This window comes from Erpetoichthys calabaricus, chromosome 1 (assembly GCF_900747795.2).
Source record: "Erpetoichthys calabaricus chromosome 1, fErpCal1.3, whole genome shotgun sequence".
NCBI classification, from domain to species: domain Eukaryota; kingdom Metazoa; phylum Chordata; class Cladistia; order Polypteriformes; family Polypteridae; genus Erpetoichthys; species Erpetoichthys calabaricus.
In genome coordinates, this window is record NC_041394.2 from 13,649,277 (window position 1) to 13,675,382 (window position 26,106).

At 42.9% G+C, this 26,106-nt stretch overlaps 1 protein-coding gene across 1 annotated transcript; it reads right to left on the bottom strand.

The window, feature by feature from the left end:
• Positions 1–2,990: 2,990 nt before the first annotated feature.
• tmem160 (transmembrane protein 160) lies at positions 2,991–24,939 on the bottom strand. Its single transcript, XM_028795681.2, has 4 exons — positions 24,623–24,939; positions 17,150–17,174; positions 11,368–11,460; positions 2,991–3,825 (listed from the first exon to the last, which is right to left on the bottom strand). Exons 1-4 carry the CDS (start codon positions 24,842–24,844, stop codon positions 3,548–3,550), a joined length of 618 nt encoding a protein of 205 aa, XP_028651514.1. The 5' UTR covers positions 24,845–24,939; the 3' UTR covers positions 2,991–3,547.
• Positions 24,940–26,106: the final 1,167 nt, after the last annotated feature.

Consider the following 26,106-nt stretch of genomic DNA (forward strand, 5'->3'; position numbering starts at 1 on the left):
GTATGCTGGATTTATTGGCGGACTTCCCGGGCCGGTTGGATTCAAAGCCAAGACAAAGTTGATATAAAAGGAACTGGGAACGCGTGGGGAGCGTGTATGTCTAATTTATATTTGTATGTGTTGTGAATATTTTTGTGCTGTCTGTAAATGGTTGTATTTCTTTTTCTTTCTTTCCCCTTTTTTGTTTCGCCTTTTTCGGGGAGTGCATTATAGAGGGGTTCAAAAAGCGGGTGTTAATTAGTAGCTGTTGATTTGTTCAGGATTTGGGTAGGATTGGTTAAAGGTTGTTTATAGTTTTGTTGGGTTGTTTATAATATATATTCTTGTTTGTTTAATTAACTTAATTGTTTGGGTGGTGAGAAAGCAGAAAAAATATTAACTGTAATGATTATAAGTATCCATCCATCCATCCATTATCCAACCTGCTATATCCTAACTGCAGGGTTGCAGGGGTCTGCTGGAGCCAATCCCAGCCAACACAGGGCGCAAAGCAGAAAGCAGACCCCAGGCAGGGCTAGCCCACCGCAGATGATTATAAGTATTTAACTCACAAAATACCAATGACTGTATTTTGTATTAATCATACTGCACAGAACTATGATTTTATACTTCTATATGATTTGATTTGCATTTAGGTAGGAAAGGAATTATGTTTATGCAAAGAATAGGAGACTGATTTCATTTTTCTATGTGAAACAGAACACCCTGTGATATTATGAATCAATGTGATCGTTTTCTTCACTCTTGCTTAAAATTATATGACAAAAATTGTCATTTATGAATTAATAAATAAGGATTATTAATCTAATCAAACAAATATAATCTAATGAAGACATTAAAGTTATAAGAATGTAATCTCTTTATAACTAATGCAATGAACTTTAAGAAAACTGCTTAAAATGGGTTTGTGTGAGGACTGAATCTATGTATGACCTCAAAATGAACGGTTAGGTTTTTTTTCTGTTCTCTCTTTGGCTAATGAACAAGCTAGGGGATAAAAGGGTGAACAGTTTTTTCTTTTTTCAGTCTGCCCAAAACTGAAATCAGTTAGGTGAGCCATGGGGGTGGTGGTGATTGGTCAGTCTCACAATCTCTCACCAAGAATAAAGAAATTGCTTTTAATTTTAAATTGGTGTTTATCTCGTCATTTTCCGACTTCGGTGCTCACAGTTTTTATTTCCATTTTTTTTAAAACCATAAAGGACATCTCTATCTAAGGCAGGGGTTCTCAAACTCAGTCCAGGGGACCCTCGGTGGCTGCAGGCTTTTGTTCCAACCAGATTCCTAATCTGGTCTTTTTTCTCTTCTCTTATTCTACATTCAGAAATACAAAATTCTATCATTTTTACATTTATACCATATTTAGAAGTATTTATTGTTTCACTATCTTACTTTGAACTTTTTCTGTGTATTTTGCTTTTTTCGTTGTATCCTAATAATGACAATTAAAAAGAAGCAGAGCAGACACTTGGGAAAACAATTCTGAATGATGTAAAGCTGCAACTACTTCAGCGTCAGACCTACTAATTAGTAGATAATGTATTAAATAACCAGAAAAACTTGAAAAGAACAATACAAATCAGGATGAAAATATTGTTAAAAAGTAAAAAAAAAACATTTCTCATATAGCTTCTTAGTACATTTTTATATTAAAAAAAAAATTACCAAACTTAGTTTCGGAATTTTTAAATTGACTGCAAAACACAGAAACTGGATAATAACAGATCACTTCATTAGATAGATAGATAGATAGATAGATAGATAGATAGATAGATAGATAGATAGATAGATACTTTATTAATCCCAAGGGGAAATTCACTTACTCCAGCAGCACCTCATTAGGCTGGCAGTCTAATTAAAAACAGAAGTTGGTTGGAACAAAACCCTGTAGCCAGGGCCCCAGGACCGAGCTTGAGAACCACTGATCTAAGGGGAGCAAATTGGGGCTAAGGTTCTGTTTGGTGTGGTATGGTGGCACAGTGGTAGCGCTGCTGCCTCGCAGTAAGGAGACCTGGGTTAGCTTCCCGGGTCCTCCCTGCGTGGAGTTTGCATGTTCTCCCCGTGTCTGCGTGGGTTTCCTTCCACAGTCCACAGACATGCAGGTTAGAAAGTTTGGCGATCCTAAATTGTCCCTAGTGTGTGCTTGGCGTGTGAGTGATCTGAGGTGGGCTGGTGCCCTGCCCGGGATTTGTTCCTGCCTTACACCCTGTGCTGGCTAGGATTGGCTCCAGCAGAAACCCATGACCCTGTAGTTAGGATATAGCGAGTTAGATAATGGATGGATGATTCTGTTTGGTTCCGTTCCCGATAGAATTAGTTTTTCCTAAGAGTAGGAGATTCGTGTGTGTGCTGGGCTACTCATCTTAATTCAAGAGGAACTCGCTACAACAGACTATTAAAGCCCAATAATGCCAATTCATATTCCTGTGTTACACTCACTGTGTGACCCTCCTTATTACAGCATTTCATCTGCTTGAAAATGTTCAAATAATTGTAAAGTATCATGATATTGTAAACCACCTTGGACTGAGATGCGGCTAAATCTAAAATATCTCAGCGTAGTTGTACGAACAGCAGAGACCCTCACTGTCTTCAAACGTCGTCTGAAGACACACTTCTTTAAACAGCACTTAGGGGACTAAAGTCCCCATACTTTTTTTTCTACCCTTTCTCTTTATATATAAAAAAAAAAAAAAAAAAAAATTGTACTAAACTTACTCTTTTCTTCTAGCATGGTTTTGTGTACAACTTGGTCAGCGGTAACTTGTTTAATGACAGTAGATTTAATCCTAGCCTAAAAAGACTGAAGAACAGTCGTAGACTACTAAGCACTGTTGTAAGTCGCTCTGGATAAGAGCGTCTCCTAAATGTTGTAAATGTAAATGTAAATGTAATCAAAACCCCACTATGAAAGATTTTTATATTGAGAAAAGAAAAAAAAAAAAAAGAAAAAGACGTTGAACCTAAAAATACATCAAATGCTCCCAATATAGAATGAACAAAATAAAACTCGTGTATTAAATAATATATTGTACATTTTAAGAGGATTCTTTTTTTTTCTCTTTAAGCAAAAGTCCAAACTGCAAAAAAACAAAACAAAAACACATCCACCTGACCCTAAATTTGATTTGAATGAACTGTAAGAATATGCTGTCAATAGAAACCACAATTCAGAATGGCCTTCTGTGGAAATTATTGAACAAAAGGAAAAAACAAATTACATAATACAAGAAACACATGATTTGAGCAAACCCCCTCGCTTAAACCTGACCAACTAACCCAATAAACAGAAGACAAGTAAACTGGCCTGGGGTTGTAGCTGTAGTGGCAAAGCATTAAAGAGTTGGTGTAATACTGCACTTGATAAAAATATAGTAGTATATACATTCTTTTTTAAAATCTTCAATTAAAAAGTAGCCTCCCATCCAATTGTTAGAACATGCTTTTGTGTTTTTTTCTCTTTTTTTGGATTGTTAAAGCAACAGATAATAGTATTGCACCAGAAAATAACATCTTACAACTGCACTGCATTGTATTTGCGGAGCATTTATTTCTCCTTCTGGTCTTTGCTCTCTTTTGAGTCCTCTTCATTCTGACAGTGCTGGCAGCCCTCTCGCTCTTCCTCCTCACTTGTTGTTTCAATCTCCAGTTGACCAATGTACAATGAAATGGCACACAACCAGAAAAGGGCTGCCGTGAAGACCACCAGGCTATTCAGCAGTGCCGCTTTCACAGAAAGGAGCATAGTGCGCCGCAAAGCAAACAGGTTTGCCACATAGGAAGCTCCTCCAAAACAGATGCAAATACCACCAAGGATAAAGAAACCTGAAATAAAGAACAGTAAATATTGAAAGTTACTCCTATGAATCACGGCAATTCTTCAAAACAAAAAAAGCTGATGTCCACACACTTTTCCCTTGATGCATCTGTGAGTTTTAGCAGGACAATATTGCACACAAATGTTGCATTACATGGTAGGAAAGAATATCACCTTGCTTAAAAAAATTTAATAAATAAAAAACCTGTTTCCAACTGTAGTGCTGCTGCCTCGCAGGTGGGTGACCTGGGGACCCGGGTTCACTTCCTGGGTCCTCCCTGCGTGGAGTTTGCATATTCTCCCCGTGTCTGTGTGGGTTTCCTCCGGGCGCTCCGGTTTCCTCCCACAGTCCAAAGACATGCAGGTTAGGTGGACTGGCGATTCTAAATTGGCCCTAGTGTGTGGGTGTGTGTTTGTGTGTCCTGCAGTGGGTTGGCACCCTGCCCGGGATTGGTTCCTGCCTTGTGCCCTGTGTTGGCTGGGATTGGCTCCAGCAGACCCCCATGACCCTGTGTTCGGATTCAGCGGGTTGGAAAATGGATGGATGTTTCCAACTGTGGTGCAGGTAAGCCAAATAGTAAGTATTTCTAATTAATGTTGTTACGCACATGCGCATGGGGAGCCGTGAAAAGACCCGACGAGTAGCGTAACACATCGTGCCAGGGGATTAAGGCGGGGTCCTAACCTTTCTTTCTCTTGTTCCCACAGAAAGACAGAAACAACGCCGCCATAACTTTCCCCGGACTTACTAACCCACGTGCTGCCACTTCGGCATTCCATCCCTTCCTCTGGTCTCACCTTGATGATGTCACGACTCCCATAATACACTTTGGTTCCTCCCAGCATTCCAGTCATCAGTTTCCGGTCCCTCCTTATTTAAGTTCCCTCTATCCACTACAAGGGTGTGTTTTGTAATGACCGCAAGTCAGAGCATTGACCGAATTTTTTGTTTATTGCAATTTCTGTACAGTATACGGGGCCGGAAACACCAAACCTTTATACGTTTCTGTCTCCTTATTACAATGTAAAGCTATGAAATACTTTGACTATGCTGATGACTATTAAGGAAAATAAAGGTTGAGTATCTTTTGTAAAGAAAATGTGCATTAGCAAATCATTAGCATAGATTAATTTACTTGAATTCTACGAGGAAACACAAAAATATATGTATGATAAAGGAGGTGCCTACAACATGATTTACCTTGGGTTTCAGAAGGCTTTTTATAAGATACAATGTGAGGGGCTAGTAATCAAATTAAATGATGTGGGAATTCAAGGGGCTTTGTGCAGCTGGGTACCTAATTGGCTTAAACACCAAGAACAAAAGGTTATGGAGAGGGGAACCTTTTCAGACTAAGGTGATATTAAAAGTGATGTCCCTCAAGGGTCAGTTGTCTAGCTGCTACTCTGTTTAATATTCATAAATGTTTTGATACAAATATAAAGAATAAAATGGTTAAGTTTGCAGAGAATAGTAAACTAAGAAGGACAGATAATCATGAATCATCTGAAACGTTACAAATGGACTTGGACAGCATACAGGCTTGGACAGATTTGTGGCAGATGAAGTTTAAGTAAATGTAAGGTATTACACAAAAGATGTAAAAATGTTAGATATAGACTAAATAACATTTTTTTTATTTCTCCAGTACGTTCAATACCATCCAGTCATTCCTGTTCATCCAGCTCAGAGATAGGCAGGTGGATGAGCCTATGGTGTCCTAGTAATAGTCTATCTGTTAGGCAGACAACAGTGTGTGAGACTCAATGATTGTGTGAACAACACTAGAGCACCACAAGGAACAGGCTGCACACCTCAGATTATAAATACAACAGTAGGTCACGTCAATTGCAGAAATTCTCAGATGATTTGGCACATATGGGGTGCATTGATAAAGGAGATGAGAGAGAATAAAGGACTCAGGGGATAACTTTGCTTCCTGTTGCAAAGATAATTGTCTGCATCTTACCATCAGCAAAACTAAGGGACAGGTTATAGACCTTCACCACAACAAACAGCCTTTATGTCGGGTCACTATTCAAGGAGTGGATGTAGAGGTGGTGCACTCCTATAAATACATGGGGGTCTACATCAATGACAGGCTGGACTGGTCTTGGAACACAGAAGAAGTATATAAGAAAGGTCAGAGCAGCTCTTCTTCTTTAGGAGACTGTGCTTCTTTACTGTGAGAAATGACGTCCTTCACATCTTCTACAACACTGTGATGGCCAGTGCAATTCAGTGCAATTCTACTGAATTAACAAATTAATTAAAATGGAGGGCTTTGTTATGGGACACACTCTAGAACCCCTGGGAGTAGTACCAACGGTGAAGATTAAAACAAATCTTAGTGCCATTATGAACATTGCTGCACATCTACTCTTTGACACACTGACACTAACTGGGTGGCTGAAAGTCCGCAATCAGCAGAAGTGTGTCAAGAAATGCAACTGGGGCTCCTTCATAACCAACAGCAATATGCTTGTAGAATGTCTCCCTGGGACTAGGACTGCCAAATCAGGAGTCTTCTGTGTGTGTGTGTGTATGTGTGTGTATATACAGTATATAAATAAAGTTCTATCTAAATAGGAGGTTTAAAACTTAAAAGTACCCCTTGTGATAAGGATCTAGTCATAGTGGACTCTATTATCTACATCCAGAGAGAGAACATCATAAGAACATTAATAGGATGTTAGGTTATATATACATGATGCATGGAGTACAAGCCCAGTACAAAGGGGGATTATGCTTAAACTAAATAACACACTAGTGAGGCCTCATCTTTAAGTACTGTATATAGTTTTAGTGTCCTTATTACTTTAAAAAAAATCATAGAAGAACAAGCAAAAGTCCAAAGGAGAGTGACTTGACCAATAAAAAGACTAACAGGTATACATTATAAAGAAAGGTCAAAGGAACTAAACCATTTTACTTTAAGCAAATACTTATTAAGAGGAGACATGACTGAAATGCAGTGGATCCCTATAATTGTTTAAAAATTGTGTTCTTGATGAAAGAATCTGAGACATTGTTGGAAACTTAATGGTAAATGTCTTGCAAAAGTTAAGTTTTTCTAAATACACGGAATGAATTTTCAAGTAGTGTGGCAAAAAGTAGAACTTTAGGGACCCCCAAATCCTGACTCCATGTTATCTTAGAGAATCGAGCTGAATAGGATCTGTGAGTTTGTTGGGCTGAATGGCCTGTTCTCGTTCACTTGGTTCTTATTATCTAAATGTGCACAGGTTCTTTTGGATTGGGTAGATTTATGTCCATAAACACATATCCCAATACAAAAGCATCTCTCCAAGAATGATCAACTCTTTCTCCAGTATGCATAAAACAAACACATGTTACAGATGTCACACATATACATACACATACATTGTAGGGTATGTAAGGAAAGCAATAACAATTGTGCAACGTTTCACATTTTTGCCTACAAAGGAATAATGTGTTCAAAATGAACAGGACTAAAAATGAGTGGAAGATTAAAACACCAAAACTTGACAATCCTGCTGTGAACCATTGCCCAAGAAAGCTCTGGGAAAGTCATTAATGGTATCATTACAAGTGTTTACTGTTATGGTATTTCAGTACAGTAACATGCTCCTGTACCACTTTTTACTACTTTTACATCACCTAAACCGGTTATATTTGACCTCATTGTGTAATTGCCTAAAGGCTCGACATAATTTTCTGGAACTTTCCAAGCTATTTCAAACCACAGTTATAGTGTTTGTAAACGTGTGACCCACTGGAATTGTGATTTGGTCAATAAAAAGTGAAATACCCTATGAAGATTGTTGTAAAAAATTACTTCAGCCCTGCACAAAGTAGATGTCTTAAATGATATGCCAAATTTATAGCTTAATGTAAAATCTGTGGAGGGTTAATAAAGAATTCACCCTAAGTGTATGTAAACTTCTGACTTCAACTGTACTACTCTGACAGGGAGAAGGTGTGAAGATGAAGGATCACCTCAAAGCTTCCTTATCCAAGTAGGGGTGTCTTAATTATGGCTCCATTATAAACTGTACACAAAGACCTGAATTTCACAGGGAGATTCAGTAATGGCTGCGGTGGGCTGGCGCCCTACCCGGGGTTTGTTTCCTGCCTTGCGCCCTGTGTTGGCTGGGATTGGCTCCAGCAGACCCCCGTGACCCTGTGTTCGGATTCAGCAGGTTGGAGAATGGAAGGATGGATTCTGTAATGGCTGTGGTGGGCTGGCGCCCTGCCTGGGGTTTGTTTCCTGCCTTGCGCCCTGTGCTGGCTGGGATTGGCTTCAGCAGACCCCCCGTGACCCTGTAGTTAGGATATAGCGGGTTGGATAATGGATGGATGGATTGATTGATTCTGTAATGGTCAGATTTGCCTGTGACACTGCACTTACTGGTTCCATAAATCTTACAATGAGTCCACAAACAGAAATAAAAGTGGCATGACTAAATGATGAACACTATATAATCAGAAGTTACTGTAGAAAACTAAAGAATATATGTGTGGAATTTAAGGTAAGAAATCACTCTTACAGTCATATGAAAAAGTTTGGGACCCCCTCTCAGCCTGCATAATAATTGACTCTCCTTTCAACAATAAAGATAACCGTGGTATGTCTTTCATTTCCTAGGAACATCGGAGTACTGCAGTGTTTTCCAAACAAAGATTTTTAGTGACGCAGTATTTAGTTGCATGAAATTAAATCAAATGTGAAAAACTGGCTGTGCACAAATGTGGGTCTCCTTGTCATTGTGCTGATTTGAATGCCTGTCACTGCTCAATGCTGATTACTTACAACACCAAATTGGTGGGATGAGCTCGTTAAGCCTTGAACTTCATAGACCGGTGTGTCCAATCATGAGATATAAAGGTATTTAAGGTGGTCAATTACAAGTTGTGCTTCCCTTTGACTCTCCTGTGAAGAGTGACAGCATGGGATCATCAAAGCAACTCTCCAAAGATCTGAAAACAAAGATTGTTGAGTCTCATGGTTTAGGGGAAGGCTACAAAAAGCCATCTCAGAGGTTTAAACTGTCAGTTTCAACTGTAAGGAATGGAATCAGGAAATGGAAGGCCACAGGCACAATTGCTGTTAAACCAGCAGGTCTGGCAGGCCAAGAAGAATACAGGAGCGACATATGAGCAGGATTGTGAGAATGGTTACAGACAACCCACAGATCACCTCCAAAGACCTGCAAGAACATCTTGCTGCAGATGGTGTATCTGTACATCGTTCTACAATTCAGAGCAATTTGCACAAAGAACATCTGTATGGCTGGGTGATGAGAGAGAAGCCCTTTCTGCACTCACGCCACAAACAGAGTCACTTGTTGTATGCCAATGCTCATTTAGACAAGCCAGATTCATTTTGGAAAAAAGTGCTTTGGACTGATGAGACAAAAATGGAATTATTTGGTCTTTGCACTTTGCATGGCGGAAGAAGAACACCGCATTCCAAGAAAAACACTTGCTACCTACTGTCAAATTTAATGGAGGTTCCATCATGATGTGGGGCTGTGTGGCTAGTTCAGGGACTGGGGCCCTTGCTAAAGTCGAGAGCCAGATGAATTCAACCCAATATCAACAAATTCTTCAGGATAATGTTCAAGCATCAGTCACAAAGTTGAAGTTACGCAGGGGTTGGATATTCCAACAAGACAATGACCCAAAACACAGTTTGAAATCTACAAAGGCATTCATGCAGAGGGAGAAGTACAATGTTCTGGAATGGCTGTCACAGTCCCCTGACTTGAATATCATCGAAAATCTATGGGAAGATTTGAAGCAGGCTGTCCATGCTCGGCAGCCATCAAATTGAACTGAACTGGAAAGATTTTGTATGGAAAAATGGTCAAAAATACCTCCATCCACAATCCAGACACTCATCAAAAGCTATAGGAGGACAGCGTCTAGAGGCTGTTAGATTTGAAAAGTAGGCTCAACTAAGTATTGATGTCATATCTCTGTTGGGGTGCCCAAATTTATGCACCCGTCTAATTTTGTTATGATGCATATTTTCTGTTAATCCAATAAACTTTATGTCACTGCTGAAATCCTACTGTTTCCATAAGGGCATGTCATATATTAAAAGGAAGTTGCTACTTTGAAAGTTCAGCCAATGAGAAACAAAAAATCCCAAAGAATTAAGAGGGGTTCCCAAATTTTTTCATATAACTGTACCATTATAAATCAATGCCCAGGTTTTAGAGATTAAAAATCTCAATTTCCCTGGCACCACCTCTTCCAACACTTTAACAACATTGGATATCAACACATTATAGTCAAGGATACTCAAAAGATACTGTTCACGCATCGCAGTTCAAGTACAGAACTTCACTGGAACAAATGACCATTTTCAACAAGTGTTTCAACCTTCTCCCTCGTGATTTGGTATTGCAATTCCTCTACCAAGGATGGTATGCGGCTAAAGGAACTTGTGTACTACTTCTAAAATCTTACTGACCCCTCATACCCCCACCACCCTCTGCTGACTCTACTATCTGGTAAATGGCTCTGGTCAATCAAGATCAGAAATACTAAATTTCATAATACTGACCCATACGTTGTGAGGTGCATGAACTTATCTAAGTATAGGTCTTCAACATTAATTGAATGTCAAAAGCATGTTGGTGTTAATCTTGTTTGGGGGGCTGTTGGGGACAATCCTAATTGTCCTTATGTTTATATTGATTCTTTACTTGTATAAGCTTCACTGAGTTTAACATGTCTGACGTAGACTTTTTTTATTACCATTAAAACAACCGTGTATACTCGCAGAGAAAGCGGGACTTAATTTTACAGTATTATTTCTGGTATTTTATAATGTCACTTGTATATGTCAAATGTGGAAAACTCACGCTATTAGTACGAGGGATTATGATATGCTAATGCCCACCTGAGAGAGTAACCACAGAGTACACGGCCTTTTTCTTCTATGCGGGTGTGGCAATGCGCTGTATGAGCATGTGCTCCTAACCTCTCTTTCTCTCTATTGTGCCTACGTGACCACACGGTAATACCCAAACTATTCCGAAACAATGTTTGCACTGATTTGTGTTTTTTGTATCTCACACCCTCATACACCTTTATCGTAAGAGCATCCCTTATCTACGATGGAGCATTCGATCAGAAGAGAATATAAAGCTGGTTTTAAATTAGTACTGAAAGAAATTGATAACTGTGCTGCTGCAACAAAATTCGATGCTTCTGAGAAACTGAAGCGAGATTGGCGGAGGCAAGAAGACATAAAAAAAAAAAATAATTAAATGTTGCATTTTTGAACGAGCGTACAAGTCAGGGTCCGATTTTATGATTTGTTTTTCTGGTTTCAAGACCCGACCTAAATAGGAGTATATACGGTATTTGCCCACAGATGTTATGAAAGAACATATTCAGCATATAACTTTATACTGAACATACACAATATTGGTGAATGAAAAATTCTCAAAGATAAGTACTAAATGTAACCAACTTTCCATTAACTTTACAATCGGTCAACCAAATGCATTTTAATTGTGATCACTGATACAATGCACCCTTAAACACGTACTGTAGGCCGCTTCTCTGCCTAAATCACTTTGCACATATGCAATTACTCCGATTCCTGATGCCAGAAGACCATTTCGAAACCATGACAGGAAACCTATAAAAAGAGAAAAAAAAAAAAAAAAAACAGAAATGTGACTTATGAGAAGGTAACCAAACAAAATATGTAGCATTTTATTCTGCCTTAGGATACACACACCATAATGTAAGTTTTCTCTTTAAAAAAACCAATACCACTAACTATTTAAAAGATCTTTCCATTTTCTGCCACTTATCTGGATCTAGGTAGTGGGGGCAGCAGTCTAAGCAATGATGTCCAGACATATCTTTTCCCCACCACTTCCTCCATCTCCTCCAGGGTGATACCAAAGAGATGCAATCTTCTCAGCATTTCCTTGGTCTGCCTTGAAGTCTCCTCCCTGCTGGACATGCCTGAAACACCTCCCTCTAGCAGGTGTCCTAATCAGATACCTGACCTCACCTCAACTGGATCCTTTCGATGTGGAGGAGAAGCAGTTTTATTTTGTGCTCCTCACAGATGTTTGTGCTTCTCACCCTGTCTCTAAGGCTGAGCCTACATAACCTGTGAAGGAAACACATTTCTGTTGCTTGCATGTACAATGTTGTTTTTTCAGTCACCACCCACGGCTTGTGACACAAAGGTGAGGTTAGGAACACAGAACCACCAGTAAATCGAGAGCTATACTTTTCAGCTCAGTTCCATCTTCAACATGACAGACCAGTACAATGTCCACCCCTCTGCAGACTCTGCTCTGATATGACAGTCGATCTACTGTTCCCTTCTTCCTTTACTCATGAACAGGATCCTGGCATACTTAAAACTCCTCTGTTGGAGGAACAACCACATTTCCAACCTGGAGAGGATACTCCGACCTTTTCTGGCTGATCACCATGACCTTGGACTTGGAGGTGCTTATCCTCATCTCGGCCACTTCACACTCTGCTGCAAACTACCCCAGTACAGGTCTAATATCACAGCTTAATGAAGCCAGCAGGACCACATCATACACAAAAAGAAAAAGAAGCGATCCTGTAGCCACCAAAGTAGCCACCTCTACTCCTTGGCTGCACCTAGAAATTCTGTCCATAAAAATTACGAACAGAATCGGAGACAAAGAGCAGTCTTGGCTTTGTCCCATACCCACCGGGAATGAGTCTGACTTTATACCAGCAAAGTGAACCAAAGCTTTCATTACAGTTGTACAGGGACCAAATAGCCAAGAACAGCTGGATTGCCAGGTACCCTATACTCCCAAAGCACATCCCACAGGACACCCAGTGGAAAACGGTCATATGTCTTTTCCAAGTGCATAAAATACATGTAGACTGGCCGGGCACACTCCAATGAACCCTCCAGAATCCTTGCAAAGGCAAAAAGCTGATCCAGCGTTCTGCACCCAGGGATGAAATCCACATTGTTCCTCTGAATCAAAGCTTCAAACAACAGCGGGACCCCCCTTTGTAGAACCCTGGCATAAACTTTATCATAGAGGGTAAGGAAAACATCCTTTAGTCCCCTTTCTTAAAGATGGGGACAACCACCCTAGTTTGCCAATTCAGAGGCACTGTCCCCAACCTCCATGAAATGTTGAAAAGGAATCCCGGAAAGAAACGCACAGGAAATATCCACATAGAAAAAAAGCGCATGGGAAAAAAACCGCACACGGTAAAATGCGTGCATGGAAAAAAACGCACATGAAAGAATACGCATACGGTAAAGTGCGCACGCGGAAAAAAGCATACGACGGCGACATATAACTATTACAAATATAAAATTTACACCACCTATAACTGCTAGACATTTTTATTATAATAAAATATAAAAGATTAACACACCCTAATTAACAGTATTATTGTAAACTAGACATTAAGCCCATTACAATAACGGGCGCTAGAACAGTAGTGCATAAACATTAGTAGGAACAATCTACAGTAATCCCTCCTCCATCGCGGGGGTTGCGTTCCAGAGCCACCCGCGAAATAAGAAAATCCGCGAAGTAAAAACCATATGTTTATATGGTTATTTTTATATTGTCATGCTTGGGTCACAGATTTGCGCAGAAACACAGGAGGTTGTAGAGAGACAGGAACGTTATTCAAACACTGCAAACAAACATTTGTCTCTTTTTTTTTTTTTAAACTGTGCTCCATGACAAGACAGAGATGACAGTTCTGTCTCACAATTAAAAGAATGCAAACATATCTTCCTTTTCAAAGGAGTGCAAAGCAAGCAGTCAAAAAAAAAATCAATAGGGCTTTTTGGCTTTTAAGTATGCGAAGCACCGCCGGTACAAAGCTGTTGAAGGCGGCAGCTCACACCCCCTCTGTCAGGAGCAGGAAGAGATAGAGAGAGATAGAGAGAGATAGAGAGAGACAGATAAAAAAAATCAATACGTGCCCTTTGAGCTTTTAAGTATGCAAAGCTCCATGCAGCCTGTCCTTCAGGAAGCAGCTGCACACAGCCCCCCCTGCTCACACCCCCCTACGTCAGCGCAAGAGAGAGAGAGAGAGAGAGAGGGAGAGAGAAAGTAAGCTGGATAGCTTCTCAGCCATCTGCCAATAGCGTCCCTTGTATGAAATCAACTGGGCAAACCAACTGAGGAAGCATTTACCAGAAATTAAAAGACCTATTGTCCGCAGAAACCCGCGAAGCAACGAAAAATCCGCGATATATATTTAAATATGCTTACATATAAAATCCGCGATGGAGTGAAGCCGCGAAAGGCGAAGCGCGATATAGCGAGGGATCACTGTATATTAAATGGCAAGGGACCTTGATCTCATTCTGTTTCTTGTCTTAATTTTTTTTTGTCAAAAATATTTTTGCAAGAAGCCTAAAGTAAAATAATAATAAAAATAAAATAAAAATGTACATGACAATACAGTATGTATAATTAATATTACATTTATCCTCTCCTCTGTGGCTGTTGATTGATGTGCTGTGTCTATTTGAAGATCTCCTATCCTGCCTCTCTTAATTCTAGCTTGCTGTGGCGTCTCTCCAGCAAGTACTGTGCAGTTCCCCAGCAAGTATTTTAATCTGTGCTGGCGTGCAGCTGATTATTGTATGTGTGGCGTCTCCCCAGCAACGGATTTTATGTGCACGGCCGCGAGTACCCAATCAGCACTCTCCCCAGCAATGATGTCCTTTATTAAAGAGTGCCCCGCACATGCGCACTTCACCAGAAGACACACACACACACACACACACACACACACACACACACACACACACACACGGACACATGGACGCACACAGGGATTTTATTAAAGAGGATTAGCTATTCATGACTGGCTGGCTCTTGTACAATGTCTCCGTTCTTCGTTTTCATTAAGGAATGGCACATTGTTGATCGATTCTCACAGCACTTCCAAATATCTATTCCACTTGTTGTGCAAAAATGCAGATATTCAAATCCCTTGTAACCGAGAATTTCCTTGCCCTTCTGACTGGTCGAAAACTCCATCTCGCAACCTTTTTTTTTTTTTTCTTCTTTGCATACACGCCTTTGCCATATGCGCATTTTTCCATGTGCGGTTTTTCCCGTGTGCGCATTTTACCATGTGCGGTTATTTCCCGTACGCTTATATGACTCTGCGCTTTTTTCTATGTGGATATTTCCTGTGCTTTTTTTTTCCCTGTGTGGTCACGGTTGAAAAGGTGGGTCAGCCAAACAATATCCAGAGCCTTTAAAAACTTGGAGAATTTCACCAACAACTGGTGCCCGGACACTGACTTCTAATAATACATTTTTATTTATATAGCGCCTTTCCCATGCGCAAGGCACTTACAGAATATAATAAAGAACAGCAGAATATACAGTATATAGCATTGAACAAACCAGATAAATAAATAAAGAAGATTAAGACAGTAAATTCTGAGAAAAACAGACAACATAATTGATGGTCTAGCACACACATACAGGTTACATTGGCATCTTGACAGAGATGTAAACTGAGAGAAAGGTAATAAAGTCAAGTACAGCTAAAAGCCTTCCTGAACAGATGAGTTTTGAGTTGTTTTTTAAAAGAATTCATGGAGTCAGCTGACCTGATTAATTTTGGTAGGTCATTCCAGAGTCTGGGCGCTATACAGCTGAAGGCCCTGTCACCCATAGAGTGTAGATTAGTGAGGGGCACAACAAGATTACCAGAATCAGAGGACCTTAGTGGGCGGGCAGGCACATAGTGATGGAGAAGGTCACTGATGTAGTTTGGTGCGAGGTTATTTAAAGCTTTGTAGGTTATTAGTAGGATTTTATATTCGATTCTGTAAGACACAGGGAGCCAGTGAAGACGGAGCAGGATGGTGTGATGTGCTCGCTGCTGCTGGTCCATGTACGGACTCTTGCAGCTGAGTTTTGAATAAGCTGGAGCTGTGATATAAGATTAGAAGGGGCACCTGCCAGTAGGGAATTACAATAATCGATGCGGGATGTGATAAAAGCATGGACAAGTTTCTCAGCATTAGAGAAGGAGAGGAAGGAGCGAACACGGGATATGTTACGGAGGTGAAAGTAAGAAAGTTTCTTAATGTGATTTATGTGGGTGGAATAAGTGAGGGAGGAATCAAAAATGACACCAAGATTTTTTACAGTAGAGGCAGGTCTGATGAGATCACTGCCAAGATGGACTGGGAAGGAGCTCATTTTATTAAGTTGCATTTTAGTCCCAATTTGCAGGAGTTCAGTTTTATTGCAATTTAATTTTAAAGAGTTCTGCTCCATCCAGGTTTTAATTTCACTAAGGCAGGTTGTGAGCTGAGAAAGCTCTGATGAAGTTCCACTTTTAACATTGAAGTAGAGCTGGGTATCATCTGCATAAAAATGATAACCCAATCCATAACTACGGATAATATGGCCAAGGGGAAGCATATAAATACAGAAAAGCAGAGGACCAAGGACAGAGCCCTGAGGGACTCCTTGTGTGACTGGCACGGAGTTGGATCTGCTGTTGCCAAGACTAACAAACTCTTGCCTATCAGTCAGATAGGACTTGAACCACTGGAGGGCAGTGCCAGAGATACCCAGCATGTTCTCCATTCTGGACAGTAGGATGTCATGTCTGACCTGAGTGTCAAATGCTGCACTGAGCTCTAACAGAATTAATATGCTAGTTTGTCCAGAGTCTGCTGCCATAAGCAAATCATTGGTTACCCGTAGCAGAGCAGTTTCACAGCTGTGCCGTGCCCTGAATCCAGACTGAAAGGGTTCCATCAAATTATTAGAGGTTAGGTAATTGGTGAGTTGGGAAGCTACAACACGCTCAAGAACTTTTGACAGGAAAGGTAAGTGGGAAATAGGCCGGAAATTGTTAAGATTGTCAGCATCAAGGCCAGACTTTTTTAACATTGGGGTCTACTTCAATGATGAATGAATGAATCCACCTCCGTGTTCCCTGACCCTGCTTCGTCAAAGAACGTTATGTCTGTGGGATTTAAGAAGGTCCTCAATGTGCCAACTATATCCCCAGGTGAGGTCAGTAGCACTAAAGCACTGCTCTAAACTGCATGGGCAAAGTACTGCTTCTCCCTCTGGAGTCGCCAGACAGTTTTCCAGAATAACTTTGAGGCCGACCAAAACTCATTAAAAAGATAAAACTGCTCAATCTAAATTACATGGCAAGTTGAGAATTTCAAACCATCTTCTTACCTGTTTTCTTGAAGAAGCAATAAACACTGAGGACTGCACATACCACTTTTACCTGGAGAGGTCAAATACGTGTCAAGTGCAGGGTAAACTGGCAGTCAAAACAGAAACTCTCACCTGTTTCATGTGCCTTTCTCAGCATCTGAAAACAAAGCAGAATAAATCTGATTTCTTCAGTATAGTCACACCACTATGAGTTAGTCATTTATCAACTACTAATGAACAAAAAGCAATTTTAGGTGTGGGTTTAATTGTGTAGTTATTACAGTATTTGACATTATTTCCTGACATATTTATACTACAGTATGCAGGTAAAAATGTTTCTCTTTTTTAGCAAATTTATCAAATATCCTTTAAATTTTAGGACAACTTCTAATCATGGATAAGGTGAGAACTACATCTTGCCTGAAACGGGGCCTGAATTGCTTCGAAAGCTTGTATATTGTAATCTTTTTAGTTAGACAATAAAAGGTGTCATTTTGCTTGATTTCTCCCCACATCCATAATGGTTAACATGGTACAACACCCCAGTTCTACAGGAGGAGGAAAAAAAAATATTTCTGATGAGCAGCGTAAGTGTGAAAAGGAATTTAAAACTTCAATTGAGGTTAGTTCCAGACAGAGGTGCTAATGATAATCAGAAATTAGAAGCATAAATGCGTTTACCAAGTGTATGAACCACCACGGACACCTCAATATTAACTAGACACAAGGGTCAAAATATAGTTGGACGAGGTGTAGAATTCTCAGGTTGGTCAACTGGGAATGGGGCATCACCATTTTGATGGAATAATCCAATATCCCATTTCTACAATTTACCCTCATTTTGAATTTGGCCACAGGTTGTCCTCATTTTTTGTCACAAGGTACGAAAGCACACATTTAATACAGAAAACTACAGACACATTAATTGGTGGCTATGAAATTAACCTTGTCAATTTGGAAATACTTTGGCTTCAAAGCAGTGTGGCAGGTGGCCGGGTGTGGTCTGCAGCCGCCTGCCTATTTAAGGAGCCGCCTCCCTGCAATCAAGGCTGGAGTCGGGTGAGGAGGTGGACAAGGTCAGAGGAGGCGGCAAGGAGAGGCCCTGAGTGTGTTGTGTTTGGAAGAGAGAAGAGACGGCTAGTGAGAGCCAGGACTTTGGGAGACAGTGGGGATTTATTAGTGTGGTGCACTTAAGACTTGTATATATTAATTGTAAATAAACGTGTGGTGATGGATTTAAATGTGTCTGCCTGCCTGTGTCCGGGAGCACCCTTTCACAGTGGCGTAGTCGGCAGGATCCCGGTCTGTCCATTTGGACCGGAACCTGAATAGAAATTTGTATACCAGCTCGGCACAGCACCCAGAGGCACGTACACCACAGCGCGGGGAGCGCACACAACACCGCAGCGTCAAGCGCGCTCAATTGACAGAGAGCGTGCTCCAGCAGACTACAGGGCTGAGAGCGCCCTTTGGACTTCAAAGCGGGGCACGCTCCTGAGGAAAGCGCGCCACCGAAGAGCAGCGTGAGGTACGCGCCGACGGGGCTAGCCGGCGGACACGCGCAGCACAGCGCGGGGAGAGCGCGCTCACAGCTGCAGGGAAGCCGCGCAGCTCAGTGCACTGAAAAGCCCACCTGCGGCAGGAGCCGCAAAACACCGCGCAATGGGGAGAAAGAAAGCCGGAAGGACACAGAAGCCAGACGCCGCCAAGCCACCCAGCTTCACGGGTCACAGCCGGAGGTAGGTGACGAGCCCAAAGGGGATGGGCCGCGGGAAGGGTTTTCCGCGTTCGCGTCAGCCTACCTCCAAAGCGCCGAGGGACGAACCACCCGTTGCTGGGCTGAGGAGGTTTGTCTGTGGCGTGACGGCGAAGGAAGCTCAGGAGAGAGCGAGGCTGGGTTGTGTCTTCTCTTCGGCCCAAGTAAGCCAGTGAAGGAGGAGAGCCCGGATATGCTTCCCAGCGTGGTGTTGCTGCTCAAGGAGCAGGAGCTCCTTTTGGAAACAGGTGAAGGGGGGGAGGGCGTGTGTCAGTTGCCCGCCGAGGAAAGGTTGCAGGCGGGGCTGACAGACCTTCTCCCCGAGCCTCCTGGTTACCCGAACGGGCCTGCGGAGAATCCGCAGGGCCGTGATGGCTCGCGGTCGGCAGAAGGGGACGAGGGGAGTCCAAGTCCACCGCCGACCGAATAATTTAATGTGTTTTGGGCTGCACGGGAGTTGCAACATGTGCTTCTTCCCCTGCAGTCCCTGCTTAAGCTGTTTCAGGTCCTGCAGGAGACGAAGGTCGATTTGGAAAAGAGGATCGGCGCCCCGATGGCAGCCGTTGTGGAATGGCTCGAGAGACGGGGGGCATAGGCCTCCAGCCTGCAGGACGCAGCAGTGCAGGTAGGTGGAGCCTGGGCCGCAGAGAAATTGGGGGGGCGGAGCGCAGCGGCTGCAGTGGTGCTCAGTACTGCTTGCCAGACTGCTCCGCCCACTACACAAGACGTGGCTGTAATGACAGACGGCGTGGCAGAAGAGCGTGCGGGGAGGCAGCTGGTGAATATCAGCTGCCAAACGACTACGCCCCGACTGCCCACCCCTGTCTTACGACCGTCTAAAGGGGTGCAGACGGCACAGGGTCTCCCTTCTTCCCATAAGGGGATCCAGGCTGTCGGTGCACCCCAGAGGAAAAGGAGGACCCGGAAGAAGAAAACGGGAACTCCTAACAGAGCACAGCGTAAGCCCATTGACTTGATGGCGCAGGAGGGCTACGCTGTAGAGAGGCGGAGACGAAACGTGACCTCCTCAGAGCGGGCGAAGGGGCAAGGGTTTCCTGCCTGCTTCCGGTCCCGCAGGGGTTGGACTGGAGGGAGTCGGGTGTGCTTTAACTGCAGCCGCGGTGGCCACTTCTGGAGGTGTTGTCCAGAGAGGACGTCCGAGTGGCAGGGACGTAGGGGCAACACCCCCAGACCTGTTTATTGTGTTTTTACAGGACACAGCCGCGGAGCTAAGAATGCCGAATCCCTGTCCTGGAGAGGACCAGCCCTCGTGGGGCAGGCCGATGAGCCCCAGAAGCCTCATCTGAGAGAGGGGCACTGTAAAGGACAGCCGGGTCCCATGCCCGGCAGGGACGCCTCTGCTACATCTGTTCCGGGGGAGCAGCCATGGACTGTTCAATATCTCCCCCGGGACACTTGGTGGCAGCCTCCCTGGCAGCCAATGATTCCCCAACCCGGCGCATTGCTCCATGGGAGATGGAGTCCTCCACAGCCTGGTTGGGGGCTCGGATGGCCGCCAGGGGGAGCTGCATGGAGTCAGCAGCCTGGCTGGTCATACTTTCAGCCCCACCTGGAAGGGCAATTAGGACCAGGTGGCCAAGCACCTGGACCGCTTCTGGGTGGGATATAAAAAGGGCCAGCCACCACCACTCAAGGAGCCAGAATCGGGAGGAAGAGGACAAGGTTGCCTGGGAGGAGTGGTGGTGCTGCGGTGGAGAGAAGAAGTGTGGTTTGTCTGTTATTTAAGTGCTTGTGGGACTGTGTTGGGCCTGTGGGACACGGGGAAGGCGTGCCCCACGGCTGAAGAAAAATAAAAAAGTGTTTGTGTTACACGTGCCTCTGCCTCAGTCTGTGCTGGATTGGGAGCTATATAGCACACCATATTACAGCAGATAAGCATGATAAGTGAAAAGATTTAATCAAAGTTACTTGCCGACTTAGTAGGAAAACTTCTGTTGTGAAAGATTCACAAATGATGAACTTCCACAATCATTCGCTTGTGCACCGTCCAACTGACTACGCAAGCTTAGGTGATGCTGCCCGTACAAGTGCTAAAGGCTTATCTCACCAAATGCTAATTATTACCACTTTTGGCTTAAAGCACACAATATAAGCAGGACTGAGAGAGATGGTCACAACCTACTGTACCGTTTCACATTACTGAATGTTATAGTAACATTTACTTTGCACATTCTCTTTAAAGTGTCATTTTAAAGCACTTTTATAACATACTAGCTGTGCAAGCCCGTGCTGTAAAAAGCCCGGGGTCGAGAAACTACTGGAATCGTCAGAAAAAAATGAAATGTAGAGATGTCAGGTAACTGAAAGGAACTACTCTGGGTGTCTCTCTCCTAGGAGGATTTCTTTTGCCGATGTGCTTGCACCGCGTCTGCATTAGCGGCGGGAGGAAAAATAAAAGGGATGCCATTTTGCCGATGTTAGCGGCTAAGCGACTTTGTCTTTCTTCGGAGGGTTCGTGTTTTTCGCTTGTGTTATTAGCAGCTAAGCTGTAACGGCCGACCCCTTACCCAGCTGGCAGCCACACTAGCAGGACCTGTGGCCTGGATGAATTACTGAGAAAACCTATCAATACCAAGCCATACCTCTAACAAATAATCATTTTCCCTCCTCCCCAATCGATGGTTAAAGACTAGCAAACGAAAGCAAATATGTAAAATAAGTGTGGGAATATATTAAATACAATACAATGACAGATACAAGAATACAAATCCGCGATATAAAATACATCTATCTACAGTATATATCTACAGTGCATCCGGAAAGTATTCCCAGCACATCACTTTTTCCACATTTTGTTATATTACAGCCTTATTCCAAAATGATTTAAATTCATTTTTTTCCTCAGAATTCTACACACAACACCTCATAATGACAACGTGAAAAAAGTTTACTTGAGGTTTTTGCAAATTTATTAAAAATAAAAAAACTGAGAAAGCACATGTACATAAGTATTCACAGCCTTTGCTTTGTCGATGCACCTTTGGCAGCAATTCCAGCCTCAAGTCTTTTTGAATATGATGCCACAAGCTTGGCACACCTATCCTTGGCCAGTTTCGCCCATTCCTCTTTACAGCACCTCTCAAGCTCCATCAGGTTGGATGGGAAGCGTCGGTGCACAGCCATTTTAAGATCTCTCCAGAGATGTTCAATCAGATTCAAGTCTGGGCTCTGGCTGGGCCACTCAAGGTCATTCACAGAGTTGTCCTGAAGCCACTCCTTTGATATCTTCGCTGTGTGCTTAGGGTCGTTGTCCTGCTGAAAGATGAACCGTCACCCCAGTCTGAGGTCAAGAGCGCTCTGGAGCAGGTTTTCATCCAGGATGTCTCTGTACATTGCTGCAGTCATCTTTCCCTTTATCCTGACTAGTCTCCCAATCCCTGCCGCTGAAAAACATCCCCACAGCATGATGCTGCCACCACCATTCTTCACTGTATGGATAGTGCCAGGTTTCCTCCAAACGTGACGCCTGGCATTCACACCAAAGAGTTCAATCTTTGTCTCATCAGACCAGAGAATTTTCTTTCTCATGATCTGAGAGTCCTTCAGGTGCCTTTTGGCAAACTCCAGGCGGGCTGCCATGTGCCTTTTACTAAGGAGTGGCTTCCGTCTGGCCACTCTACCATACAGGCCTGATTGGTGGATTGCTGCAGAGCTGGTTGTCCTTCTGGAAGGTTCTCCTCTCTCCACAGAGGACCTCTAGAGCTCTGACAGAGTGACCATTGGGTTCTTGGTCACCTCCCTGACTAAGGCCCTTCTCCCCCGATCGCTCAGTTTAGATGGCCAGCCCAGCTCTAGGAAGAGTCCTGGTGGTTTCGAACTTCTTCCACTTACGGATGATGGAGGCCACTGTGCTCATTGGGACCTTCAAAGTAGCAGAAATTTTTCTGTAACCTTCCCTAGATTTGTGCCTCGAGACAATCCTGTCTCGGAGGTCTACAGACAATTCCTTTGACTTCATGCTTGGTTTGTGCTCTGACATGAACTGTCAACTGTGGGACCTTCTATAGACAGGTGTGTGCCTTTCCAAATCATGTCCAATGAACTGAATTTACCACAGGTGGACTCCAATGAAGCTGCAGAAACATCTCAAGGATGATCAGGGGAAACAGGATGCACCTGAGCTCAATTTTGAGCTTCATGGCAAAGGCTGTGAATACTTATGTACATGTGCTTTCTCAATTTTTTTGTTTTTAATAAATTTGCAAAAATCTCAAGTAAACTTTTTTCACGTTGTCATTATGGGGTGTTGTGTGTAGAATTCCGAGGAAAAAAAATGAATTTAATCCATTTTGGAATAAGGCTGTAACACAACAAAATGTGGAGAAAGTGATGTGCTGTGAATACTTTCCAGATACACTGTATGTATGGTCTGCAATGGCATTTTACCCAAGAACTTGTCACAGCTCTGCACCATACAGAAATAAACTGAAATGAGATGATCATACTGCAGTGGATTGGCACCGTGCCTTGTGCCCTGTGTTGGCTGGGATTGGCTCCAGCAGACCCCCGTGACCCTGTGTTTGGATTCAGCGGGTTGGAAAATGGATGGATGGATGAGATGATCATATGCCTTCTATTTTCTATAAGTTGTGCAAGCCAACTCCAAATATTCATTGTTTATTACTATTATAAGTGATAAATTAAGATGTACTGCATAGACATAGTGGGATTCAGTAATAGCCCTCCAATATCTGATTTATTTTTGACAATTTACATAATAGGACTCTTGCATTATAAATGAAACCTACCCGGCTGCCTTACGGTATCATTTCATATCACCATTGTCATATCACATTGTTCAAAGTAAATCATTACTTCAAACATCAAAATGAATAGTCGAGGTAAATTCTACATTGCGCTCCGACTAAATACTTTCACAAGTTCAGTCCTGAGAACCCACTGTGGCTACAGGTTTTTGTGCCAAGCAGTTTCAGAATTAGTGAGCCAATTTTTCTTCTAATTGATCCCATAATTTAATGAACTGATTTTTTTCCCCCCCCTTCTCCAATTATGCATTCTGAAAAGCAGCAGTGCGAGGCTTACATTTACAGGTAATTGAAAAATCTCAGTATTTTTGCTATAACTTTAAATGTTCAACTCTCTTGTCATTTTCTAATTATTTCAACTTTTTGTGTACTTTGAGCTACAAATTGTATCCTAGTAATGACAATTAAAAGCAATTCATGGGGCAAATGACACCGAACAGGGTGTGCCTGCTACTACAGTACTGTCAGCCCCACTAGCAGGATCGTTAGAAGATAACTGTGTTAAAATATTTGCTACATTCCAAAAACATTTAGCAAACCCAGTTTGGTCATTTTTGCATTAGAACGATAGTTTGCTTCATTAATGTAGACGTCCCATTAAACGTAGACGTTGGCCGAGAGGAAATCCTGCAGCCACAACAGCGGGACCCCAGGACAGAATTTAAGACCCGCTGGCCGGACAGTGATGAAGCTTGAATGATGTTCTGTGAAAGTGCGCCATCTTCCGGACTACTTCATTTTACACCCATTAATTATAGTGTCTCACTTATCTGCATATCTACTCTCAAGAACCCGATGATAGCCGTTTCCGCATTTTAATACTGGGAGCTGTCAGATTAAATGACTCACCCGGGGCACCGCAATGAGGGGCATAAAGTGCAGACCATCACTTTACGGTCCGGCGTCTCTGTTTCCAGGCCACACTTGTCTCTACACGTAGAAACGCAGCCTTCTACTATCGGTTTTAAAATCGTTCTAAGTTGATCCAAACCCCGTTATGTAAAAGGCAACCCAGGGAGTGGCTTGCGACAGCCTTTCGCTTCCGACACGACAACTACTCACCCAGGCGTCCGCCTTGTCTAGTTCGGTAAACTGCGGCGGCTCGGTGCTCCTTCTTTTGCTCCAGTCTCCGTTCGCTCTCCTCCCGCTCCAGGCACGTAAAGCCCCGTCTGGTCTCCAGCTTTGAATTCCACGGTAGGTGGACCTGCTTCTCAGGCCTAACCGGCCGACCTGAGCCGCGAGGCTTGGCCACAACCGCCAGCCGACTCGGCTCACTCCAGCCATGTTCCGGGTTGAGGGCAAGAGCGCGTATTCCGTACAACGGCGCGCTCACCTTTCAACCCGTGTGCTGCAGACGAGGGAGGGGGAAAATCCTCAGTTGGACTGGCCTATGAAAACACAGCCGAGCGCTCCCCCTGCAGGCCCAGACGGGAAGTGCAGCAGCAGTCCTGGGGCTCGTCTTAACAATTCTACATGGCAGTATTAACGACATTAAGACTATCGAAGTATTTTAATAAAAACTTAACTTTTGTGTGGTTTTTGTATTTTTGTTGCTAGTGTTAGAGAAAAAGTTGGAAGAATGGAGAAGAGCTTTAGAAGACAGAGGACTGAAGATAAAAGGAAGAAGAAGAAGAAGACGGAATATATGAGGTTTCATGATGATCAGGGTCCAGAAGTTAACCTGCAAGTCTTAACAGCATCCAAGGTCCTCGGGCAAAGTAGTGAAAAGGGTCCCCTGTTTTGATAGCAAAACAGAAACATACATAGACATCAAAAACATTGTGGGCCGCTATGCTCCTGGGGCACCCAGCTAGTGTCCATATGTTAAAACGGCCATGCCTGCAAAGAGAGCTATTGAAAAAAGTGAAAAAGTTTAAATATGTAGGATAAGAGGTATCCTGAGATGGAAAATTAAAAGGTGAGATAACCCACAGAGTGAGATGTGGATCAGGGTTGCCAACCTTACATTTGTAGTTTTACTGATGGTGCCATATTTTGATGTTAAGAATGTTTAAAGTATGTACTTACTCTATGGTTCATAGCTGCCCGCTATCTATCTATCTATCTATCTATCTATCTATCTATCTATCTATCTATCTATCTATCTATCTATCTATCTATCTATCTATCTATCTATTTTCCAACCCGATGAATCCGAACACAGGGTCACGGGAGCCAATCCCAGCTAACACAGGGCACAAGGCAGGAACCAATCCCGGGCAGGGTGCCAACCCACCATAGGACACACACAAACACACCCACACACCAAGCACACACTAGGGCCAATTTAGAATCGCCAATCCACCTAACCTGCATGTCTTTGGGAGGAAACCAGAGTGCCCAGAGGAAACCCACACAGACACGGGGAGAACATGCAAACTCCACACAGGGAGGACCCGGGAAGCGAACCCAGGTCTCCTAACTGTGAGGCAGCAGCGCTACCACTGTGCCACTGTGCCTCTATCTATCTATCTATCTATCTATCTATCTATCTATCTATCTATCTATCTATCTATCTATCTATCTATCTATCTATCTATCTATCT

Coding starts and splice junctions, on each gene's coding strand:
- tmem160 (XM_028795681.2), bottom strand. CDS start 24,844: ATGGCTGGAGTGAGCCGAGTCGGCTGGCGGTTGTGGCCAAGCCTCGCG. Junction 17,175..24,622: donor TAGACAAGGCGGACGCCTGG/GTGAGTAGTTGT, acceptor CTTTGTTTTCAG/ATGCTGAGAAAGGCACATGA. Junction 3,826..11,367: donor AGGCAGAGAAGCGGCCTACA/GTACGTGTTTAA, acceptor TCTTTATTTCAG/GTTTCTTTATCCTTGGTGGT.